The sequence below is a fragment of the Notamacropus eugenii genome, chromosome 1, assembly GCF_028372415.1.
Source record: "Notamacropus eugenii isolate mMacEug1 chromosome 1, mMacEug1.pri_v2, whole genome shotgun sequence".
In the NCBI taxonomy this organism is placed as follows: Eukaryota; Metazoa; Chordata; class Mammalia; order Diprotodontia; family Macropodidae; genus Notamacropus; species Notamacropus eugenii.
In genome coordinates this window covers 477210347-477230137 of record NC_092872.1, presented here as the reverse complement: position 1 = coordinate 477230137, position 19791 = coordinate 477210347, and the positions used below count along the sequence as shown (strand labels likewise).

The following is a 19791-nucleotide window of genomic DNA, read 5'->3' as shown; positions in this document are numbered from 1 at the left end:
CTGGTAGGAGGCTATGGTAGTAGTCCAGGAATGAATATGAGGAATTTGGTCTAGGGTGGTGGCAGTGGCACCAGAAAAGAGGAGATGGATGGGAAAGAGATTACCAAGGAAGACTTTTCCCAAGGCATTGCCACTCTCTGGGAGGGGAGCTCTATGGCCCTGTACAAGAGTTCTGTGAGGAGTTCTTGGGGTCTCCTGCCAGAGGGAAGTGGGATAGACCTTCACAGGTCTGGAAAGGTTTGAAGGTTGGTGGGCCTGGAGGTGGGGGCTCATAAACTCATGGACTTATCGCTGGAAGGGACCTTAGAAGTCATCAAGCCCATCCCTCTCATTTTATAATTTAATAAGTAGAGGCCCAGAGAGGTTAGGTGTCTTGCCTAAAGTCACACAGGCAGTAAGCAGCAAAATGAGAATTTGAACTCAGGTCCTCCAACTTCAAATCCCATGCCCTTTCCACTGTCCTAGGCTGCCTGGAGGCTTCTACTCACACCTTTGGCTCGACTAGAAGGAAAAAGGACTTATCCTCAGGTTTTGTGAAACATGATACTACAGGTGGGGAACCTGTGAAGGGTGAGGGGTACCTCTTGAAGCTTCTCTTCTGGCTCACCTGGTCATTGTTTAGCTGAAGAGTAACCCCAGTTTCCCCAAGACCTGAATGGGGATGGAAATTAAGAAAACTCATGGCTGAATGCCTGATGGTAGGAAGCTGAACTCACTCTTTTGGCTGAGGAAACAAATTCTTCTGATGGAAGAACATCAGACCAGAGAGGGAAAACCCTATTCCTTGTTCCTCATTTTGGCTGAGTTGGAGGCATTTTCCATCAGGGAGCACAGAGTGACCAGACAGAAGGACACAGTCAGATTAGAAATGAGGACAGGAAGTCAGAGTCTAAGCAACTATGTACAAGCATCCTCAGTGAGAGCCAGATTCATGGGACAGGCTGCTTGATATAGAATGTGGAACCTCAGAGGTGACCTAGTACTCAAAAGGTAGCCAGCTGAATGACCTTAAGTAAGCCATCCATTTAGTTATTCTCGTCCTCAGTTTCCTCTTCAAAATGAAAGAGCTGGGACTAGATGATGCTGAAGGTCACTCCTTGTTCTGAATTCATGCTATTTTTCTCTGATTATATGATTTTCTGGGTCTTGTCCATTAATAATAACCACCACCACCACCACCACTACCACCTCCACCACCAACAGTACTTCAACAGGTCACAGATAAAGAGCTTAATATAAAAGCCCATTCAGTCTAAGCTCTTTATTATTCAGGAGAAGAAACTGAGGTCCTGAAAGATACCCACACATTGCCTCAGATGTCACATTAGTAGTAAATGGCACAGCTGTGCTTTGAATCCAGGTCTTTTGGCTCAGACTCAATTCCTTTTTCCATGACTGTACGCTGTTTCCTTCAGTGGTTCAGTGATCCATGACTTCCAAAGTCTGCTCCCTTTCTTCTTGAAGTTAGTAAAAGGTCTTTAAGAATTGCTGTGGCTAAAAAGTTCATCCCTTCGAGGCTAATCCAAGCCTCTCTAAATTTGGTGAGTCTGTTCCTTGGACAACAAGCATACATAATCCATCACTCTATTGGATTGGGGACTGGAGCTACAATTTCACTGATGCAGGGAAATCTTGCATGAGGGAACTCCTTTTACCCATGCAGGTTACCGCCTTCTCTGAAAGAGCCTTAAGAAAGCACCAAGCAGGTGTGACTTGCCCAGGATCATATAACCAGGATGTTTCAGAGAAGGGATTTGAGGCCAGCTTTTTAATCTACTGTGCCATGCCTACCTCTCCCACCTGAGATTTCTAATGGTTGCCTGTACAGACACCTAAATGTTTTGTTCCAGAAAGATGGCAGTAGAGTTGAGGGGATAAAGTGAAGAGCTATATTATCCTAATCTATTCATTTATGGGGACACCTGAAGGAACTCAGCACAACACTTTAATTTGCTCAGTTCCGTTTCCTATATGATGCTTTTTAAAAAGTAGTAAAACTGATTTCCCTTTAAAAAAAAGACTAGCAACCACAAAAGCACAATTGCACCTCATGTAACTTGCGGCAAATGTAGATATTTTGCTTACTCTGAATGGACTCTCTCTCCATGTTCGCCTGCCTTAGGGAGGGTTTACAGTGCATGCATGAGGTCCCCTCACCACCACTAAGCAGCATTGAGATCCTGGCAGTCGCCTCCAAGTAGACCAATCATGTCAAACCTCTTAGCCTGGCTTGGTGTGCTGTGAAGCCACTGCTAGTTGTGGCCACTATGAGTGGGGCCAGCCAGACGGCCTGTGTCAAGCCCAGAAGCTGCTTCTGTCTGAGTAAGGTATGACCGCACAGGCGCCGTCGCTCAAGGCACCCAGGCCAGATGCGCACAGCCAAAGCTGGGAAAGGGGCCAGAGGACCATCAGTCAAGGTCATATGTCTTCTTCTGGGCTGCATAGGCATTTCTGTTAATGAGGAGAGAATAGCAGGCTTGGAGTAGGGTTGGGGACAGACCCAGAGAAGGTGAATTGTAGAGTCAGACTGTAGTCAGACTTCCTAACTGCCAGGAAGTCTAGGGGTCATGCTGAGTAGAGCATGAACTTCTTAACTCTTGTGTCTCTGAACTTACCCCCATTCATCCATGCAGTTTGCCCAGCTTCCTTTGTCACAACCATGTCCAATAATATTAGCTGCAATATCCAGATCCTTTCCTTTGCAGGGCATTTACACCCCTGTATCCACCTGACAGAGCTTAGGCAAGATCTCCACCCCTGCTGGGGGACCCTTGGACAACAACTCACCTGGTGTACACAGCTTTGGCCCAGGGTCTCTTGTTGCAGGTGGGGCCAGAGGGCCTAGGAGTTTTGAATGGCCTATCTTGAGCCAACAGGAAAATAAAATCTTATTTCTGGATTGGGATCTGATTGGCATAAGACCTGCTAGAATTCTCTGGAGTGCCTGTGCCAGGCTCCTTCCTTAACTCCTGCCGAGAAAAGACCTTAAACAAATCCAGATGTTCTTTTACACATGCATGGATATTGCCTACTCACAGACAGACAGACACACATATGCATCCTCACACTTTTCTAGATTTCCCCAAGGTATGGAGGAGAATTGAGCTCTGCTCCGCTCGGAGCCTTGAGGCCTGAAGTTTTGGAGAAGGTCAGCTGGGCTAGGACTTGGTATATCATTTGATTTTATGAGCTAGGAAAGTAACAAGAATGTTCTTCACCACTTGGGTGAGTCTTTGATCTTCAGGGTCTGGGGAGACCTCCATTTTTTTTAATATTATCTCCTCTGCTGGAAGGTGTTGCTACCCTCTTTCTGTGTGCACTGGTCCAGGGTCCTGGCCAAGGTGGTAGAGGAACCTACATTCTGTTACTTTTCCTGGCATCAGGCTAGGGCCAGGAATTGGGTCATGACTAACTGTAGCTGTCCCCAGAGCGGCCCCTGGGCCTCGTGCCAGCCCAGATGTATTACATGAGAGTTCAGAGCCCTGCTCCTAGCCCCTGAATGGCGGTCTGCAAGATGCTACAGGATCATGCATACCTCTCTTTTCAGGGAGGAGGAAGAAGAGAAATGGGTGCCCTTCCTTCCCCCAGCCTCTTGACCAGAACCTATGGCCTCTAGTATCCTGAAAGAGACTCTGGAATTTGCAAATTTTAATCACTTTCCTCACTGGCCCCTAGTTGGATTGCATGGGCCAAAGGGAAGGGTTGAGTAACTGAGGGAATATGTGTCCAGGACAGAGCACATTGTCTGGATGTGGAGGGATCAGCAGGGACCTGGAGCCCTGGGAACTCTGCCTGCTTGCCTAGCCACCGAAAGGATTCCCCTTGCCTGCTTGAGGGAGGTTGTGTAACCCTGCCCAGTGGCCATAAGCATCTTCAGAATTGCTGAAGTCGCAAACTCCTCTGTTTGTAGAACTCTGGAAAGCAGATGGGATTATCCCTTAACCCCTTGCTGCCCTCCACCCCTTGAGGGCTGTTTTGCTTGTTCCCTGGCCTACGCTGTTTTGGGGGTTGGCCAGCTCCTAGCATCTTCCTGACTGTGGCTGCCTGGAAAGTTTTAGCCTAAAAGAAGGGAATGGGCATCTCTGACAAAGTCAATGAGTGAGAGGCATGGCCTTGAGAGGAAGGAGGACCTGACTGATAATGTATATAGGACTTAAGTCTTCTTTCCATTGACATGTGAAACTGACCTGGGAGAGGAAAGCAGGAACCATGAGCCCTTATGCCTGGATTTTAGTGTATACGGGGTGTTGGGCCAGATAGTGGGGGTGGAGGGAGTTCAGTAATTCAATTTAACAAGCATGACGTAATGGAAAGAGAAGCACACTAAATGTCAGGAGGTCTGGGTTCTACTCCTGACTGTGACATTAATTGACTCTTTGACTTTGAGCAAATAATCTCCCTTTTCTGGGCCTCATTTCCCCATCTGTAAAGTAAGGGAGTTGGGCTAGAACAGGAGTTCAGAGAAAGGAGAGCTCATCATGGGCTGCAGTAGTCTGGGGAGGCTTCACAGAAATGGTGGGAGAATTGTCATCATTTTTCATTTTCTAGGCTGTTGTTGCCTAATGACAGCAAGCCACTGTAAAAGCAAGGCCTTTCACCATATGTGGATCAAGTGCTGAGCTTCCCCATGGCTCAGGAAGTCCGCTCTTATTGTTTCAGCATGTAGAAAAGTCTTTGTCTCACTCTATTTTCCCCCCTTTCCCCACCTTTCCTCCTCCTGGTTCTGTGTGTCTTGCTGGGGGCTCCTGAAATGCCTGCGAGTCATCCTTGCTCACCCCAGCCCCATGAACCATGCTGGTCCCTTGGCCCCTGGCATCCTAAGGATTCTCTTGGTGCCATGAGGGCTGCAAAATAGGAAGCCTTGTCCTGGCGTTGCTCCAACTATGCATATGCCTCCATTATTATATTGTATTTAATTTGCATATGTTCTGCATTTGTTCATCTGTGTTCTTGCTACTTTTCTGAGAATGTGAGCGCCTAAAGGACTAGCACCGTGGTTTTTTTTGTCTTCGTATATACAGAGCTAGCCCAGTGTCTGGCACATAGTAGGCATTTAATAAATGCTTGATTAATGAATGAATGAATGAATGATCTCCTGTTAAGTGACTTCCTCTTAAGGATCTCTGGGTAACTGGGTGATGTGGAGATGAGCTCAACTCAAGCCAAGTCATCACTTCTGGTTCTTAGTTTCCTCATCTATAGTGTTAAAGGATTGGACTGGGTGATCTCTAGGGTTTTTTCTGGCTCTGAAATCCCATGTTTTAAGGTCTCATTGAACTTTGATGTTTATTGACTTTGTGTTTTGCCCCAGAGACAGTAGGAAATTTTATAGGGGAAGAAGGAAGTCAGATGGGAAATAGCATTTCCAAAACAGGACCACAGTCAGGTAGTCAATGAGAATTTATTAAGCACCTACTATGTGCTGCAGTACAAATAAATGGGAAGACAAGTAAATGCAAAAGAGGAGCTCACAGTTAAATGAGGGAGATCATAGGAAATACTTAGATAAAAAAACAATATATGCATTTGAGGATAAATTGAAAATAATCAACCAAAGGAAGGTATTAGCATTAAGGGGGATTAGGAAAGCCTTCTTGTAGAAGGTGTGATTTTAGTTGGGACCTGAAGGACAACACTGCTCTTTGGGCACTCAGTCTGTGGAATTGATAATGGTCACACTTGCTAGCCTTTAGTGGAGGGTTGGTCCTTTTTCCTCCTGTTACCTTTCTGCTTTGCGCGTCCCAAATCCCCTCGGACAGGCCGAGGAGTATCTCCCTGAGCACAGCAGGAGCCTGTCCCAGGAAGAGCACAGGGTAATGGCTTTGACCCCTGTCCAACCTATTCTCAGGGAGAACTATTCACAGGCTCATTCTGTCTCTGATATCTGGGGGGACCCAATGGGGTGTAACCTGAGCTGCTGCAGGAGGAAGAGACCTGCTAGAAGTGCCAACACCAGAGTGTTCTCGCTGCTGCACCTCCCCCATGAGCCCATTCATAGTTCTTTCAGTGCCTGCCAGCCCCACGTCAGGAGAAGAGGGCTGAACCTACACTGAATGAGACTGGCCTTTCTCATTCCTCCAAATTCCCAGAGCTGATTCTGGGACATAATGCCATAGCCTTTTCTCTCTCCCTCCATAACAACTTTGGGGCTGGGCTTAGCCTTGGGAAGAGATAGTCACATAACTGAACCAGAGAGAACCCAGAATCTTGAATTTATAGGGGCTCTAAAACTTATCTTGTCTACCAACTTTGAATAATTAACTGGAAGGGACTTTAGAGACCAACCAATCCAGCCCACCATTTTACAGCTGAGGAAGTTAGGTATAAAGGTCAGAGACCAGATTTAGACCCAGGTCTTCTGACTCCATTGACAATGCTCTTTCCATTATACTATGCTGCCTTTTATTTTCAGATGAGGAAACTGAGGCATTGAGAAGTGACCAATTAAACAAGGGCTCACAGCTAACTAGTGGCACAAGCCATGACTTGAACTCAGGTTGCCAAGTCCCTATCGAATGGGACTTGGAGATGATATGGATGCAGGGCTCAAAGTATCATCAATTGGAAGCTGGAAAGAAACTTAGAGGACATCTATTCCAATCATCTTTTTTTTACAAATGAGGAAACTGAGGGTTAGCAAAGGGAAGTAAGTAGCATCATGGTAAGTAGCAACGCCTGTATGTGAACCCAAGTCCTTTAACTTACCACTCTTACCCCTGGCTCTTGTTGCCTCCTTAGGACATAAAGTGAGGCAGAGGGAAAGAACCTGAAATGGGATGAGTTGAGGCCAGGGTTGAATCAATGGTGGTATGCTTTCTATAATAATAAAAAAAAAAGTCATTGATGGTTTTTAAAAAAGTCATTATCACTTCACAGTGACTCTCTACCTGCCCTCCCAAAATGGAACTCTCCCTTGTCCCAAATAAGTAAACAGAGTCAAGAAAAACAAATTAACACATTGACCACACCTGGAAATGTAGACCTCATTCCTCACCTACTATCCATCCCCTCTTTGCTGGTATATGGAGCATCACTTGACAGAGATAAAGTGCTAGATTTGGAGTCAGGATGACCTGAGTACAGATCCTGCCTCAAATACATTATAGTTGTGATCTTTAGCATATCACTTCTCCTCTGTCTCTCTCAGTTTCCTTATTTGCAAAATGGGGATAATAATAGCTCCTACCTCCCAGGGTTGCTGTGAGGGTAAAATGAGATAGTATTTGTAAAATGCATTGCAACACTTAAAGCAACATGTGAATGCTGTAAATTGTAATTACAACGTAACTTGTTGTTACAGCTAGGAAATGTGCCCTGCATATTTCTATTAGGTTGGAACCAGGGACCACATCTGAGATAATTATAACTTCAAATAGTGCAAATTTGTATACATATGACCACTTCAGGGGATTCATTATTTGAACTGAAAGGGACTTGGTTATATAATTGTTATTATAATTAGTTGAAGCATTCATCACAGTTCTGAAGTCTTCTAGAGTTATTTTTCTTTGCATTATGTGGTTACTATGTAAATTGTTTTTCTGGTTTCTTCTTTTCTCCCTCTTCATCAGTTCACGTAAATCTTCCCAAGATTCTCTGAATTCTTTATGTATATTATTTTTTATGGCACCATAATAGGGCAGCTAGGTGGTGCAGTGGATGGAGCGCTGGGCCTGGGGTCAGGAAGACTTATTTTCCTGAGTTCAAATCTGGCCTCAGAGACTTACCAGCTATATGACCCTGGGCAAGTCATTTAACCCTCTTTGCTTCAGTTGCCTCATCTGTAAAATGAGCTAGAGAAGGAAGTGGCAAACTACTTCAGTGGTTCACTACCTAGAAAACCTCAAATGAGGTCATCAAGAGCCAGAAACAACTGAAAAATAACTCAAGAACAAATGGCAAATATTCCATTATATCTTGTATACTACCCTTTGTTCAAGCATTGGCCAGTCAGCGCATACCTACTTTCATTCTAGTTCTTTGCTGTTACAAAAAGTGCTGCAATGTATTTGCATGTGTAGGCTCCTTCCTTCTGTCTCTGACTCCTTGGGGGGTATATGCTTAGCAGTGGTATTGCTGGGTCTTTGTCAGTGTCCAATTTAGTGCCTTTTTGGATGGTTCCATATTTGCTAATTACTTTTCTTCCTGTGTCTGAAGGACTTCTGCTGGATTCCTTTCCCACTGTGTAATGCATGGTCCAGCGCGTTTAATGTTTGCAAAAGCTGGAATGCTCTGCTCTCCTCAGTGATTGGTAGCGATTGGGATTTATGTGATACCCATGAGCAGAGGCTTGGGGCCATCCTTTCTTATAGCTCCACTTTCTTGAAGGGCAGTTGGGAGGTGATTGGGACATTAGTTATGGGGTGGGAATTTCACCCCAATCCATTGATCCCAGACAGGTCCTAAAGGAGGAGGAATTTCAATCGAAGCTGAAATGAGTTTGGTTAAGGGGAACTCAGACATTATGGAATCACAAGCATTTCAAGTTCTTGGTTCTTCCTTAAAAAAATGTTTGGGTTTAATGTATTTATTTCTCTAGTAGCCCTAGAAACCAGGGTCTGAGTTACTCTCCAACATGAATCTTTATTGTTTGAATAGTTCAGGCTTTTACTTAGTTAGAAAAACATGTGGTTTGTTTTTTATTAAATTTCCCCTGGAAAACAATGGTTTAAATTCAAGAAGGGGAAAATACTGGGTTTCGCTTAGCCCCAAACTGGTCTTCTGTCTCCCTTTTGAAGTCAGAAGGAAATTGTCCCCTCTCTCCAGTGGGGCTTTCCATGTTTGGCATGGTCCCCTTGGTTCAAAGGCCTGGCTTTTTTCCCTAGAGTAGAAGAAGCCCTAATTCAGTCTTGCCAGAGCCAAGACTTTCCCCCTTGGCAGTGCCCCTGAACTCCAGAGCTTCCTCAGTGAGCTCCTTTTCCTTCTTGACATGCTTCATACACATGTCTTAGGCTCTTATAAGCCTGGGCTTAGTGCCCAGGATTTATCAGTATTAAATTAATGAGACCTCCTGTGAGAACAGGCAGTAGAAAGAGCACTGTCTCTGGAGTCAGAGGGTATGGATGCAGATCCTATCAGATTCTTCATGTGTGATGTTGGGCAGGTCACTTAACCCAGAGGTATCAAATATGTAGTCCATAACACTCCTGAATGTGGGAAATCAGATTAAAATGTAATTGGGAAATATTTAACAAAAGAAATAAAAATACAATGTAACATAGATAATGTTCGTTTGTGGTTTTCTAAATCAGAGATCCTTATGTACCATTTAGTAACTTCTATTTGAGTTTGACACCACCAACAACCTATCCATGCCTCAGTTTCCTCATCTGTAAAATGAAGGATTGAACTTGATGGCCTCAGGATCCACTCCAAGCTTTAAATCTATGAGCCTATGATTCCCCAGATTTCCTTGTATATGGTCTAAGATTTGAAATTTAATAAAATTCTCAGAGCTTTGGACTAGTCAGGGAATCTGCATTCTAGACCTGTTAACCAGCTGTATGGCCTTAGGCAAGTCACTTCCCTTCTGAGTCTTAGTTCCCTTGTTTGTAAAATTAGAGTCTTGTCTATATCAGATTGTTTACCTTCTCACTGAGGGGGAAAAGGAAAGGAAGGAGAAAATTTGGAATTTAAAAAGTTTTTTAAAAAATAAATGTTAAAAATTGTTTTACATGCAATTGGAGAAAAAATAAAATATTAAATTTTTAAAAATTTAACGGAATGAAAAGGATTGGATTAGTTGACCTTTCAGATTCTTTTAACTTCATAGAATCACCAGATTACAGATTTAGAGCTGAAAAGGGCTTTTCCTTTTTTATAGAAGAGGAAACCAAGTTAAGTGGCTTGCCTAAGGTTGTACAGGTACACAAGTAGGCCTGGGATTTGAACTTGGGTCCTCTAACTCTTGATTTTGTGTTCTTTCCATTACAATGAAGTTCTGAAATTCTCTGAAATCTATAGTGTTTCCTCCTTGGGAGATGTGAGATGATGTATTTTAATCTCTGGAATAAAGGAGTGGAAATAAAATGGGAGCTCATCCTTGTGTTGCAATTTGTCCACGGCTACTTCTTGCCCTGGCCAGGACACTATTGACTAAATCTGGAGTGACATGAATGGTCTGTGTTCATGTTTTGACTTAATTTTCCTCTTTCTCTCATCCTTTTAGGGGTTTCCTGGTGACTTTGGGGAAAGAGGGCCCCCTGGATTGGATGGCAACCCTGTAAGTGTTTGGAGATAATGTAGAAAGAATGTGGGGTCTGAGATAGGAAGGCGGGGGGAGTTGGATATGGAGAGGAGGTGAACTGTCTGCTGCTGGATCAGGGAGGCCAAAGAGAAAAGCACATTTATCAATTTAAGGCCACTTTGCCATGTACTGCTAATTCTCCACTGTCTGATTTAAAATCTAACAAGCAGATCCAAGGTGTTCGTATCCCCCTACTTCCAGTCCCCTGAGGCTTTCTTCATTTTCGTTAATCTTGAGGTCCAATTCCAGATGGGGTACATTACTATTAGAGAAAGTTTCTGTGGCCTATGGTCTGATTATAGCCCCTGGTATATCTGTGAGCTGAAAGAGACTAGACTGGAATTGGGAAAGAAATGAAACCTCTCTCAGCAGGTTTTGTGAACTTGCCTTGGAAGTCTTGTCTATCCCATTAAGGGTATTATCAGTTCAAGGAAGAAAAGAGAAGGCACGTTTTTAAGTGCCTACTACGTAGCAGATACTGTGCTAAGCACTTTACAAATATTATCTCATTTAATCCTTAAAACAACCCCGAGAGGTTGGGCTTGTTGTTATCCCCATTTTACAGTTGAGGAGATTGAGGCAGACAGAAGTTAAGTGACTTGCCCAGGGTCACACAACTAATAGGTATCTGAGGCAGGATTTGAATTCAGGTCTTCCTGACTCCATGGACAGCATTCTATCCACTGCATCAGCTAGAGGCATGAGAGGCATAGCAGCGGAGGAGGCAGTAGTTCAAGAGACAAGACAAGGAGGTCTAGGTTCCTAATTGTCATTCCCTGTGTGGTGTTGAGCATGTCATTTCTCCTTTTTAGGCCTGTTTCCTTCTCTGTTCATTGGAATGGTTGGATTATCTGATCCCCAAGGTCTCTTTTAGGCTGGAAAAAACAAATGGCTTCGCTGTCATTGACCAGAAAGAAGGCCAGGTGCAGGGAGCGAGGGCTCCAGCCCCTTCTGCTTTTTCCTGTCTGGAGTGTAGAGTATGAGAGCGCGTTGATTTCTCCCTCTAGGTCCATAGGCAAATTCCTGGTTTGCCTTCTGGGAGGATCTTACCTGGACCCAAGGATGTTCATGCCTCTGCCAGCCAAGAGCATCTCCGTGCCAGAGGGCCTGGGGGCACAGGAGAGTTGTAGTTGCTCATTGAGCTGGGAGGCCCACGCTGCCTGGGAACATTCTCCAAATATTTATGGCTAGCAATGGGTTTTGAATGAAGGCGAGATGTTTCCAGATACTTGAACTTGAACTATAGGGAGATAACCCCTTTCTATAAGAAGAGGGTGGGGAGGAAATCCTCCCTTGTTTATAGAGTTTACAAATAATTGGAATCCTCCAAGTGCAGGAAGATGTTCAAGTTTGGTTTGAGATGTTTGGCTGCAGTATTGCTAACCACAGAGCCAGGTCAATCTGCCCCAGGGTCTGGGACCCTTCTTCAAGTGCTTCCTGTTCTTTGGAAGGCAACCTAGGGCTTTGGACCAGACTGAATACCCAAGAGATTCCAGAGCTGGATGCTGTGAGGAGTGAGGAGTGCCAGGATCTCAGCGTGCGCCTATGTGCAACATTTACTGACCATTCCCCCATTCCTTCCTGAGGAGGCAGTGAGACAACAGTGCTTCACTTCCTGTCCTAACAGCTGTGCCCAGCTGTGCCCATCATGAAGGGGGCTAGCTTTTGGTTTATTCACTCTCCCCTCCCACAAAGTTCCATTAATCATTAGCTGTAATATGTCTGAAATGAAGAATCACAATGAATACCCCTAAAATGTCCCTTATCAGGTCGATTAATAATAAATAATAAAAAACCCAGTATCTTGCTTTATTCAAGGACCCTCCCCCTCAAGGAACTTCTACTTCCAATAGGGTATTGGACTGAGAGTAAAGAGACTTGAGTTCTAGTTCTGATTCTAGAAGTCTAGAGACTCGAGTTCTGCTCCTGATTCTAGGTGTATAATCTTAGGCAGGTTAATTCACTTCTCTGATCCTCAGTCTTCCTTTCCATACAGTGGAAATAATAATTCTTTTCCAGCCTAGCTAATACACAGAGAAGCTGGAAGTATATAGGGTTGTAAGCCTACTGACCTAGCCATTGGGCCATCCCAGTTAGTGGATATAGTGACAAAGATAATTAAATTAAAATGATAGCTATTCATTTCTGCTGGCATTATTCATACCTTACTTTTGTATGACACCTTTATATTTCTCAAAGCAGTTTACATCTCTTATTTTATTCAGTCCCCACAATCTTGTGAGGTAGGCAGAGCAAGCATTTTTATATTCATTTTATGGTTGTAGAAACCGAGGCTCCATGAAGTTCCATGTCCCTTGGTAAGTTAGTGATAGAACCAAGGCTTATGCACACACCACTTGATTCATCCTCTAATAGTCATTCCACTGTGGATAAAGTGCCCTGGAGTAGAGAAGACTTGAATTCAAATCCTGCCTCATGGACTTACTATCTGGGTAACCTTGGGCAAGTCACTTAATTTCTCTCTGCCTCAGTTTCCTGAACTGTAAAAATAGGATGATGATAATAATACCTACCTTCTAGGGTTCCTGTGAAGATAAAATGAGATAATATTTGTAGAGGGCTTAGTACAGTGCCCAGTCAATAGTAAGTACTTAATAAATACTTATCCTCCTCTCTCCCTCTTCTGGGGTTACAAGCACAGTTGGGAGAACCAAGGAGGGAATTTATAGGGGTTGAGAGACAAGGTGGGCACATCCCGAGATCCTGGAAATCTCAGATATGACTAAGCTTGTTTATCCTTCAGCCTTCCCTACCCTCTAGAGGAGAACTTCCCTCCCCCCATCCTCCTCAACCCTACTCCCTTGTCCCACCACCCCCACCCCCACCCTCCTGTTACCGAAGCAGAGGATTTGAACGGATAGTCTGACTTCCTTCCTGCTGTTGTCTGACATGAAGGTGCTGATGCTGGAAACATGATTCCATTATATCTTTTAAGCTCATCGACTCTTTAGGGAGAACAGAAGATGAGTTTTCTCAGCAGCTAAACACCCTAAGGTCTCTAGTCTAACTTTCAACAGAGGCTCAGAAAGAGGGGGATTAGTTGTCTAGAGCCACATATAGAGTTTATGATGTGAGGAAAAATCTCAGGCAGGAAAGGAGCAATGCTCTCTGCTGTTCTCCAGCCCAATTCTGACAGCCTGTGATTCTGTGACTCGATCTGGGGTCTACCCACTTCCCTGTAGGCTCTGGCAGAGGGTACCCAAAGACCAAGCTGGCACTTCTTCTTATATGGGAAAATTCTGTGTCCTGTGGAAGGTGATGATCAAGGAAATCTTCATGGCTGAGGTGGCGCTTGAGCTGGGTGCTTTGAAGGGTGGGTCCAGTTTGTTTAGGGAGACAAAAGAGAGAAGGGTATTTGAAGTTCAGTGGGTGCCATGAACAAAGGCACAGAATAGTGTGTGTGTGGAATAGAGAGGACTCAAGTAAATGTGGGATGAGAATAGTGGGGGATGAAGGTGAAGAGGTTTTAATGCCAGCATAAAAACTTTGTCTTAAAGCAAATACAGACCATTGGAAGCCTCCCATTTCCTCAATTTTACTTTCTTTTCCTGTTCTACACTTCTTGGATTTTCCTTTTTCTTGCCACAGAACACTACTTTCACCTCTTTCCAATGACTTGCCCGCAGAGCTATGGGGATACCCCAGTAAACCACCTGTTTAGAGAGGCAGCGAGGGCTACTGTAAAGCATGGGTGCTAGACTTGAAGTCAAAAGAGTCGTGGGTTCAAATACCAGTGATGATACTTGCTGTGTGACCTTGGGCCAATCATTTAATTTCTCTTAGCCTCAGTTTCCTCATCTGTAAATGGGGTTTAATAATACCCTTAATTCATATCTAAAAGGGTTATTGGGAGGGCCAAATGAGACGATGCATGTCAAGTGATTTGCAAAACTTACGGTGACATGTGACTGTGAGCTGGTGTTATTATAGTAATCCCCTCTCTAAGTGATTGACTGTGGAAAATACCACCACCAGATGAGAGTGGGCCTAGTACTGTGATCCCCCAACAGCCCCTGATCCCTTGACACCCCTTAACTCTGTTGGTTTTATTTCATTTTTAGGGAGAGCTGGGTGCCCCAGGCCCACCTGGAGTTCTTGGACTTATTGTAAGTATGAGAATATAACCTAAGCCTGACTTGGGGGCCTGGGAACAAGAGGAGAGGAAGGAATTGAAACCATTTCCTTTGCAGGGGGGTGGCGGCTTTGTTTAATGTACAGAGCAGGGAACTGGAAGTCAGATCTGGCTTCTCATCTGAGCTCTGTTACTAACCAGCTGAATGACCTTGGTTAAATGAGTTAACCTTCCCTTCAACTCAATTCCAGCCATTTCATCAACTCTTTTGGAAGAACAGGGTCTGAGTTTTCTCTGCAGTTAAGAACCCTAAGGTTTCTAGTCAAAATTTCAGTAGAGGGCCAGAACCATGCAGAGAGTTCATGATGTGACCTTGGGGAAGGTAATTTTCCTTCTCTGGTTCCCTCCCTTGTAAGAGGAAGAAGTTAAGTTAAATGCAAGGTTCTTAACTTTTGTGGATGGATCCCTCTCAGTGTAATGTTCTTAAATGCATAAAAGTACAAAAGATAGGATTTCAAAGGAAAGCAATGAAATACAGTTATCATAGTTTATTAAAATTTATAAAAAATGCATTAACCCCAACTGGACTAGAGGGCTCTGGGGATTTACTTGGGGAAGCAAACATCCTAGGCCTCTGAACCTGCCTGTATCTACTGACAGTCTTTTGACTGTGCTATCATCTAATTAATTAAATCATCGCCCTCTGCATCTAAGCCACTCTCCCTCTAGTCCTGGGCCTTCTACAGGCATCTCTACAAGGCTTTAGAATGTCCCAGGGTGGAATCTCAGAAGACCTGGGTCCATACTTTGCTATGGGACTTTAGGCAATTCTTGCAATGTGTCTGTAACTCTCTAAAATTCACCTGTACTAGGGGCAAGTGTGACCCTCTATGGAAAGCAAAAGTGAGATGACGTAGAACACTCAGAACCTGGATGTAGGATGAGGGAAGATTCTTTTGAGGAAAATTCCTTTCCCGAAACATGGGCGCCTAGAGATTCCAACAATTTTGAGTCCTAGGATATTTCTCCCTAGTAACCCCTAGAAAGCCCCTGTAGCATCATTAGAAAGGAGCAGAGCCAAACTCCTTGGTCCTATTACCAGATCAACTTATTCTTGGGAATTGAAGCCTCAGTCTCTTACCAGTCCTGTCTTGGGTTATATGCTTTTGAAGGTCCCTTCCAGCTCTGAGATTTGGGTGTTCTGTCCTAAGGCCCTTTCCATAGCTCTGATGGTCCAAGTCTATTGAAGCCTTATGCCAGTAGAGTCCCATAGTTGAACTTTACCTTTACTCAGCAATGAACCCCAAGAGTCTGCCAACTGTGGGTGACTGCAGCCACAACAGAGAGAAGTATTTCCCTGCATCTTTTCTTTCTGGTCTAGTGGTCAGGCCATATTGCCAACAGTTGGACCAGACAAAGAGACTGGAGATGGCAGATATGTGGATTGGATTCTCCCACTGCCCAGGAGAGAGCCTGGAAATGTCTGTCTCAGTCCTCAGCAAGATCTACAATACATTCCCACACACCAAGTCTTCAAGTCCCTGAATCTGCAGATCTTCCAGGAAATTTCTACTCTTCTCCAATTAGGAATGGGAAAGAATGTTTAAGAGGGGATGGCTAGGTGGTGCAGTGGATAAAGCACTGGCCCTGGAGTCAGGAGGACCTGAGTTCAAATCAGACCTCAGACACTTGAGACTTACTAGCTGTGTGATCCTGGGCAAGTCGCTTAACCCCGATCGCCTTGCCAAAAATAATGGCGCTTAGAGTGGTGTGACCCTGGACATGATACAACTTCTCAGCCTTTGTTTCTTCATCTACAAAATGGGGTTTCCTAATACCCTAGGATCTACCTTGAGGAGTTATTGGGAGCATCAGTCAGAGCAGTAGGATCACAACAGGAGCATGGTTGTAGAGCTGTAAAGGTATTTTAGAGATCATCTCATCTAACCCCCTCAATTTCATATGAGGAAATTCAAACCTGTAATGGGGAAGTGTCTTGCTTAAGGTCATACAGGTGGCAGGTGGCAGAACTAAGATTCAGTTCCTCTAAATTTCCAGTGGGGTGTGTGTGTGTGTGTGTGTGTGTGTGTGTGTGTGCGCGCGCACGCACTTGTGCATAAGCACTTCTTAGTGCTGCATTTTGAAACTGGGCTGGAGGGTCCAGTAATTGCAACACTGCTGACCTTGGGGATCGTGGAACAGACCTCTGCCAAGCCATTGGCATTGTCACATCAATTCAATTCAGCAAAAACATCTTGTCTAGTCCTTTGCATCTAAACCACCCTAAACCCATGGTTGTCTATTACTTACTTAAAGAAAACATAGGACTTCAACTGATGACTTGCCTCTGTCTTGCCACTGAGGTGTTCCTTGTATCTGATCTAATAGGAACTCTAAGTTACAATCACTATTGTAAAGTGGTGAGGCTGCACTCAGACATCTCTTAGTCATTCCTTCCTACCCCAAGCTGGATAAGAGAGATTTTCTGGCAGACTTACAGATCCAGAGATAGAAGACTTAGGAGATGTTATGGGACTTGCTTAAAGATTGGAGCACTGACAATGAGAATAAGCATCCAGTTTTCAGACACTAATGTTGGAGGATTATTTGACTATATTTTTCTAGTGCCATCTCAGGCCTGTAGGGTAGGGGAGCATTGCTTTACCCAAGACCTGTTCTACAGAGGCCACCAAATTAATTCACTCACTCCTCTTTCTTTTTCTACTTGGAACTCAGGGCTCGGCCCACGCAAGGCTCCTTGGGGATCAGCAGATGCCGAGAATGAGGTAGAGTGGGCTGGTTGTATAAGGCAATCGCATAGTCGTTAAGTGGGGCGAGCTGTCAGGGCCTGGGCTGGAGCCAGAGTATTCTATATCGACAGGAGGTCTGCTACCATTGTTATGGAGAGAGGGGAGACAGTTTGAGTAATTGTTCCTTCCAGCTTTCGCTTTAACGAGAATCCCAGACATCCCTCTGGCCAGCTGTGGGCAGGTTTCTGCATCTCCTGCAGTTGGGAAAACAGCTGTGGGAAGGGACCACCTACATCTCGGGCATAATTAAGAAGCACCAAAGTCACCCCGCTGCAAAGGCTATTGGTGCCTCCCCTGAGCAGACTGACTTTCTCTTTTAGTCGACCCGGTCAGGCTGAGGGGTTGGTCTCCAAATGTTTGTTGGAGCCAGCAGGGTGGAGAGGAAAGTTAAAAAGAATACCACATGTATCAGCTGCTTCAGTCACTGTTCCTCTGTAGCCTGGGATAGGCTAGGCCCTGGCAGAATGAGCAGGAGACATATAGGGCTTCTAGGAGCTGATGCTAGAAAGAGCCGCGGAATCTTCTGTGACCAGTCCCAACCTTGTGGCAGGTTTTCATCTTAGAGGTGTAAATGCTTTCTGGCTTTTTTTTCTAGACAGTTATCATCATATCTACTAGGTCTAGAACTCATTGGGAGATCCTAAAACACCATGCATGTTTGTATGAAAACCTCACTGAGCCCATGCTGTGGGTCCTCATTGTACCCTCTGGTTTTAGCGCCCATCTAAAGCTGTAAAGATAAAAATTTCCTTCCAAATACTAGCCTTCCAGATACTTGAAATCTCTGGTCATATCCCCCTCAAGCCTTTTCTAGAAGTCAAAAGAGATGCCCCATATTGGCTTTGTAGTGGATATAGTTCATAAAATCTTGGAATCGCAGCTAGACCTACCTGAGATCTGGGAGGCTTTTGCAGCTGGCAAAAGACCTTAGGAATGGTCTAGCTTATTTGGCAAGTACTAAGTTATGCAGGGCACTGTGCTAGGGGCCATGGGGAAGAGGGAGGAGGGGAAGATATATTTGACAGATGAGGAAGGTGAGACCCCAAGAAGAAGCTAAATGACTTTTCTCAAGGTTGAGGACTGAGTCAGTGGCAGAGGTGTGGGATTAGAGCCCAGGGCTGCCTAACTCCTGGGCCAGAGCACTTTTCACTAGGCTAAGCTCAGTTGCTGAGGCGTGAAATGTGGCAGAACCATAGAAATGACTGCCCTTCTCAAGCAAAGGTCCCAGGAGGAGCTTGTGATACAATAGACCTTTTTTTTTTCTAGAGTCACTCCTTCAGAGTCACTGCCCTCTCTTGGCAGGGGGGAGTAGGGTGAAGGTGGGGGTGGAAGGGAGTGTTGCAGATGGGAAACTCTCTGATGCTGCCTTGAACTTTAATTCTTCTCATACTAAAATTCACTTGACTCTGCTAGTTGTAACCACCCTGGAAAATCTAGCAGAGGAGGCAGAAATGGAGAAAAGCAATGGGGACTTTTTTTTTGGAAGAAATCTATCTAATTCTAAAGTCTCTCCCCTTGGCCCTAGAGGGTTGTGGTTTGTCAAGTTGCCAGGACCCCTAGAAGAAGCTCACCTTCCAATACAAAGAGGGTTCCTTCAACCCCCAGCCCAATCCCTCACCCTCCCTGGGAGAAGCCTTGGCAGCCAGGAAGCAGGAGGCAAATGTAGCAGACATGACAGGCTCTGGTCCCAGTGGAGTCGGTCTCCTGGAGGAGCAGTGGAAGGAAGGAGCCCTCTGACTTGGAACTAAAGGGAAAGGGAGAGATTATGAGTCTGGTTTTCCACAGACTAGGAGGAAGGATGTGGTTTTGGTTGCTTTTTTTTTTTTTGCTGAGGGGATCAAAATTCCATTTATTAATAACTATTTTAGTGGCAACCCAGATTAATTCAGTGCCTTATTTCTTGTGAACCCAAGGCATTGTACATATATGTCAAAATCTCATGGAAGCCCATGTTGTGGAACTGTAGCCTTAATAACGAAGAACTTTAAGGAATTTGAGTAGTTACACTCCCTTGAAATAGAGCCACAAAAGTCTCACTTTATATTAAGTTGTATCTTATAAAAATGTGATATTTGGAAGTTCCAGATAACTGTTTTATTTATTGTAGTGAGTTCACAGGGGCATCACTGTCCTACTGTTTAACAGAAGACCAAGAATCAATAATTGTAATTTGTCCTAAACCTTGTAGAAAAAAGGCTTAGACTAGACCTACCTGAGATCTGGGAGGCTTAGCCCTAGTTCCAACTCTATTTCTAACTCACTCTGTGACTTTTAGTGAGTAACCTTCAGTCTCCCTTGGCCTTATTTTCTTTTTAAAGTGGGGATGATAATACCGGCCTACTTAACTCCTCTCTCCCAGAAAGTCTGTTGAATTAATATCTGTAGAAGGCCTTTAGAAAGTTGGAAGTTCCTTATAGATGCAATTTCTGTGAAGTCCCTGGAGGACAGAAAGGAGGTGCCTCCAGCCTACAACAACCCCTATTCTTAATCACCCAATTTGTACCATCTTCTTTAGCTTAGCCAGCTTGTCTGGTTCTCATGGAAGTTCCCAGCAAGTGACCTTGCCTCTTCCAAAGACCAGTCCTGAGGATGCTATAGGAAAACTGTCACCATAGCTTTGTCTGTGCCTCAGGGAAAAATAG

The 19791-nt window shown here is 44.5% G+C and overlaps 1 protein-coding gene across 3 annotated transcripts in view; it reads left to right on the top strand.

Annotated features, from left to right (window-relative positions):
* The window catches only part of COL27A1 (collagen type XXVII alpha 1 chain), a 242942-nt gene that overhangs the window by 95500 nt on the left and 127651 nt on the right, over positions 1–19791 (top strand). For all 3 annotated transcript variants that reach the window (XM_072632427.1, XM_072632426.1, XM_072632425.1), the window contains exons 13-14: positions 10169–10222; positions 14329–14373. In XM_072632427.1, the coding sequence (XP_072488528.1) occupies positions 10169–10222; positions 14329–14373 (99 nt within the window). The remainder of the gene's footprint in view (positions 1–10168; positions 10223–14328; positions 14374–19791) is intronic.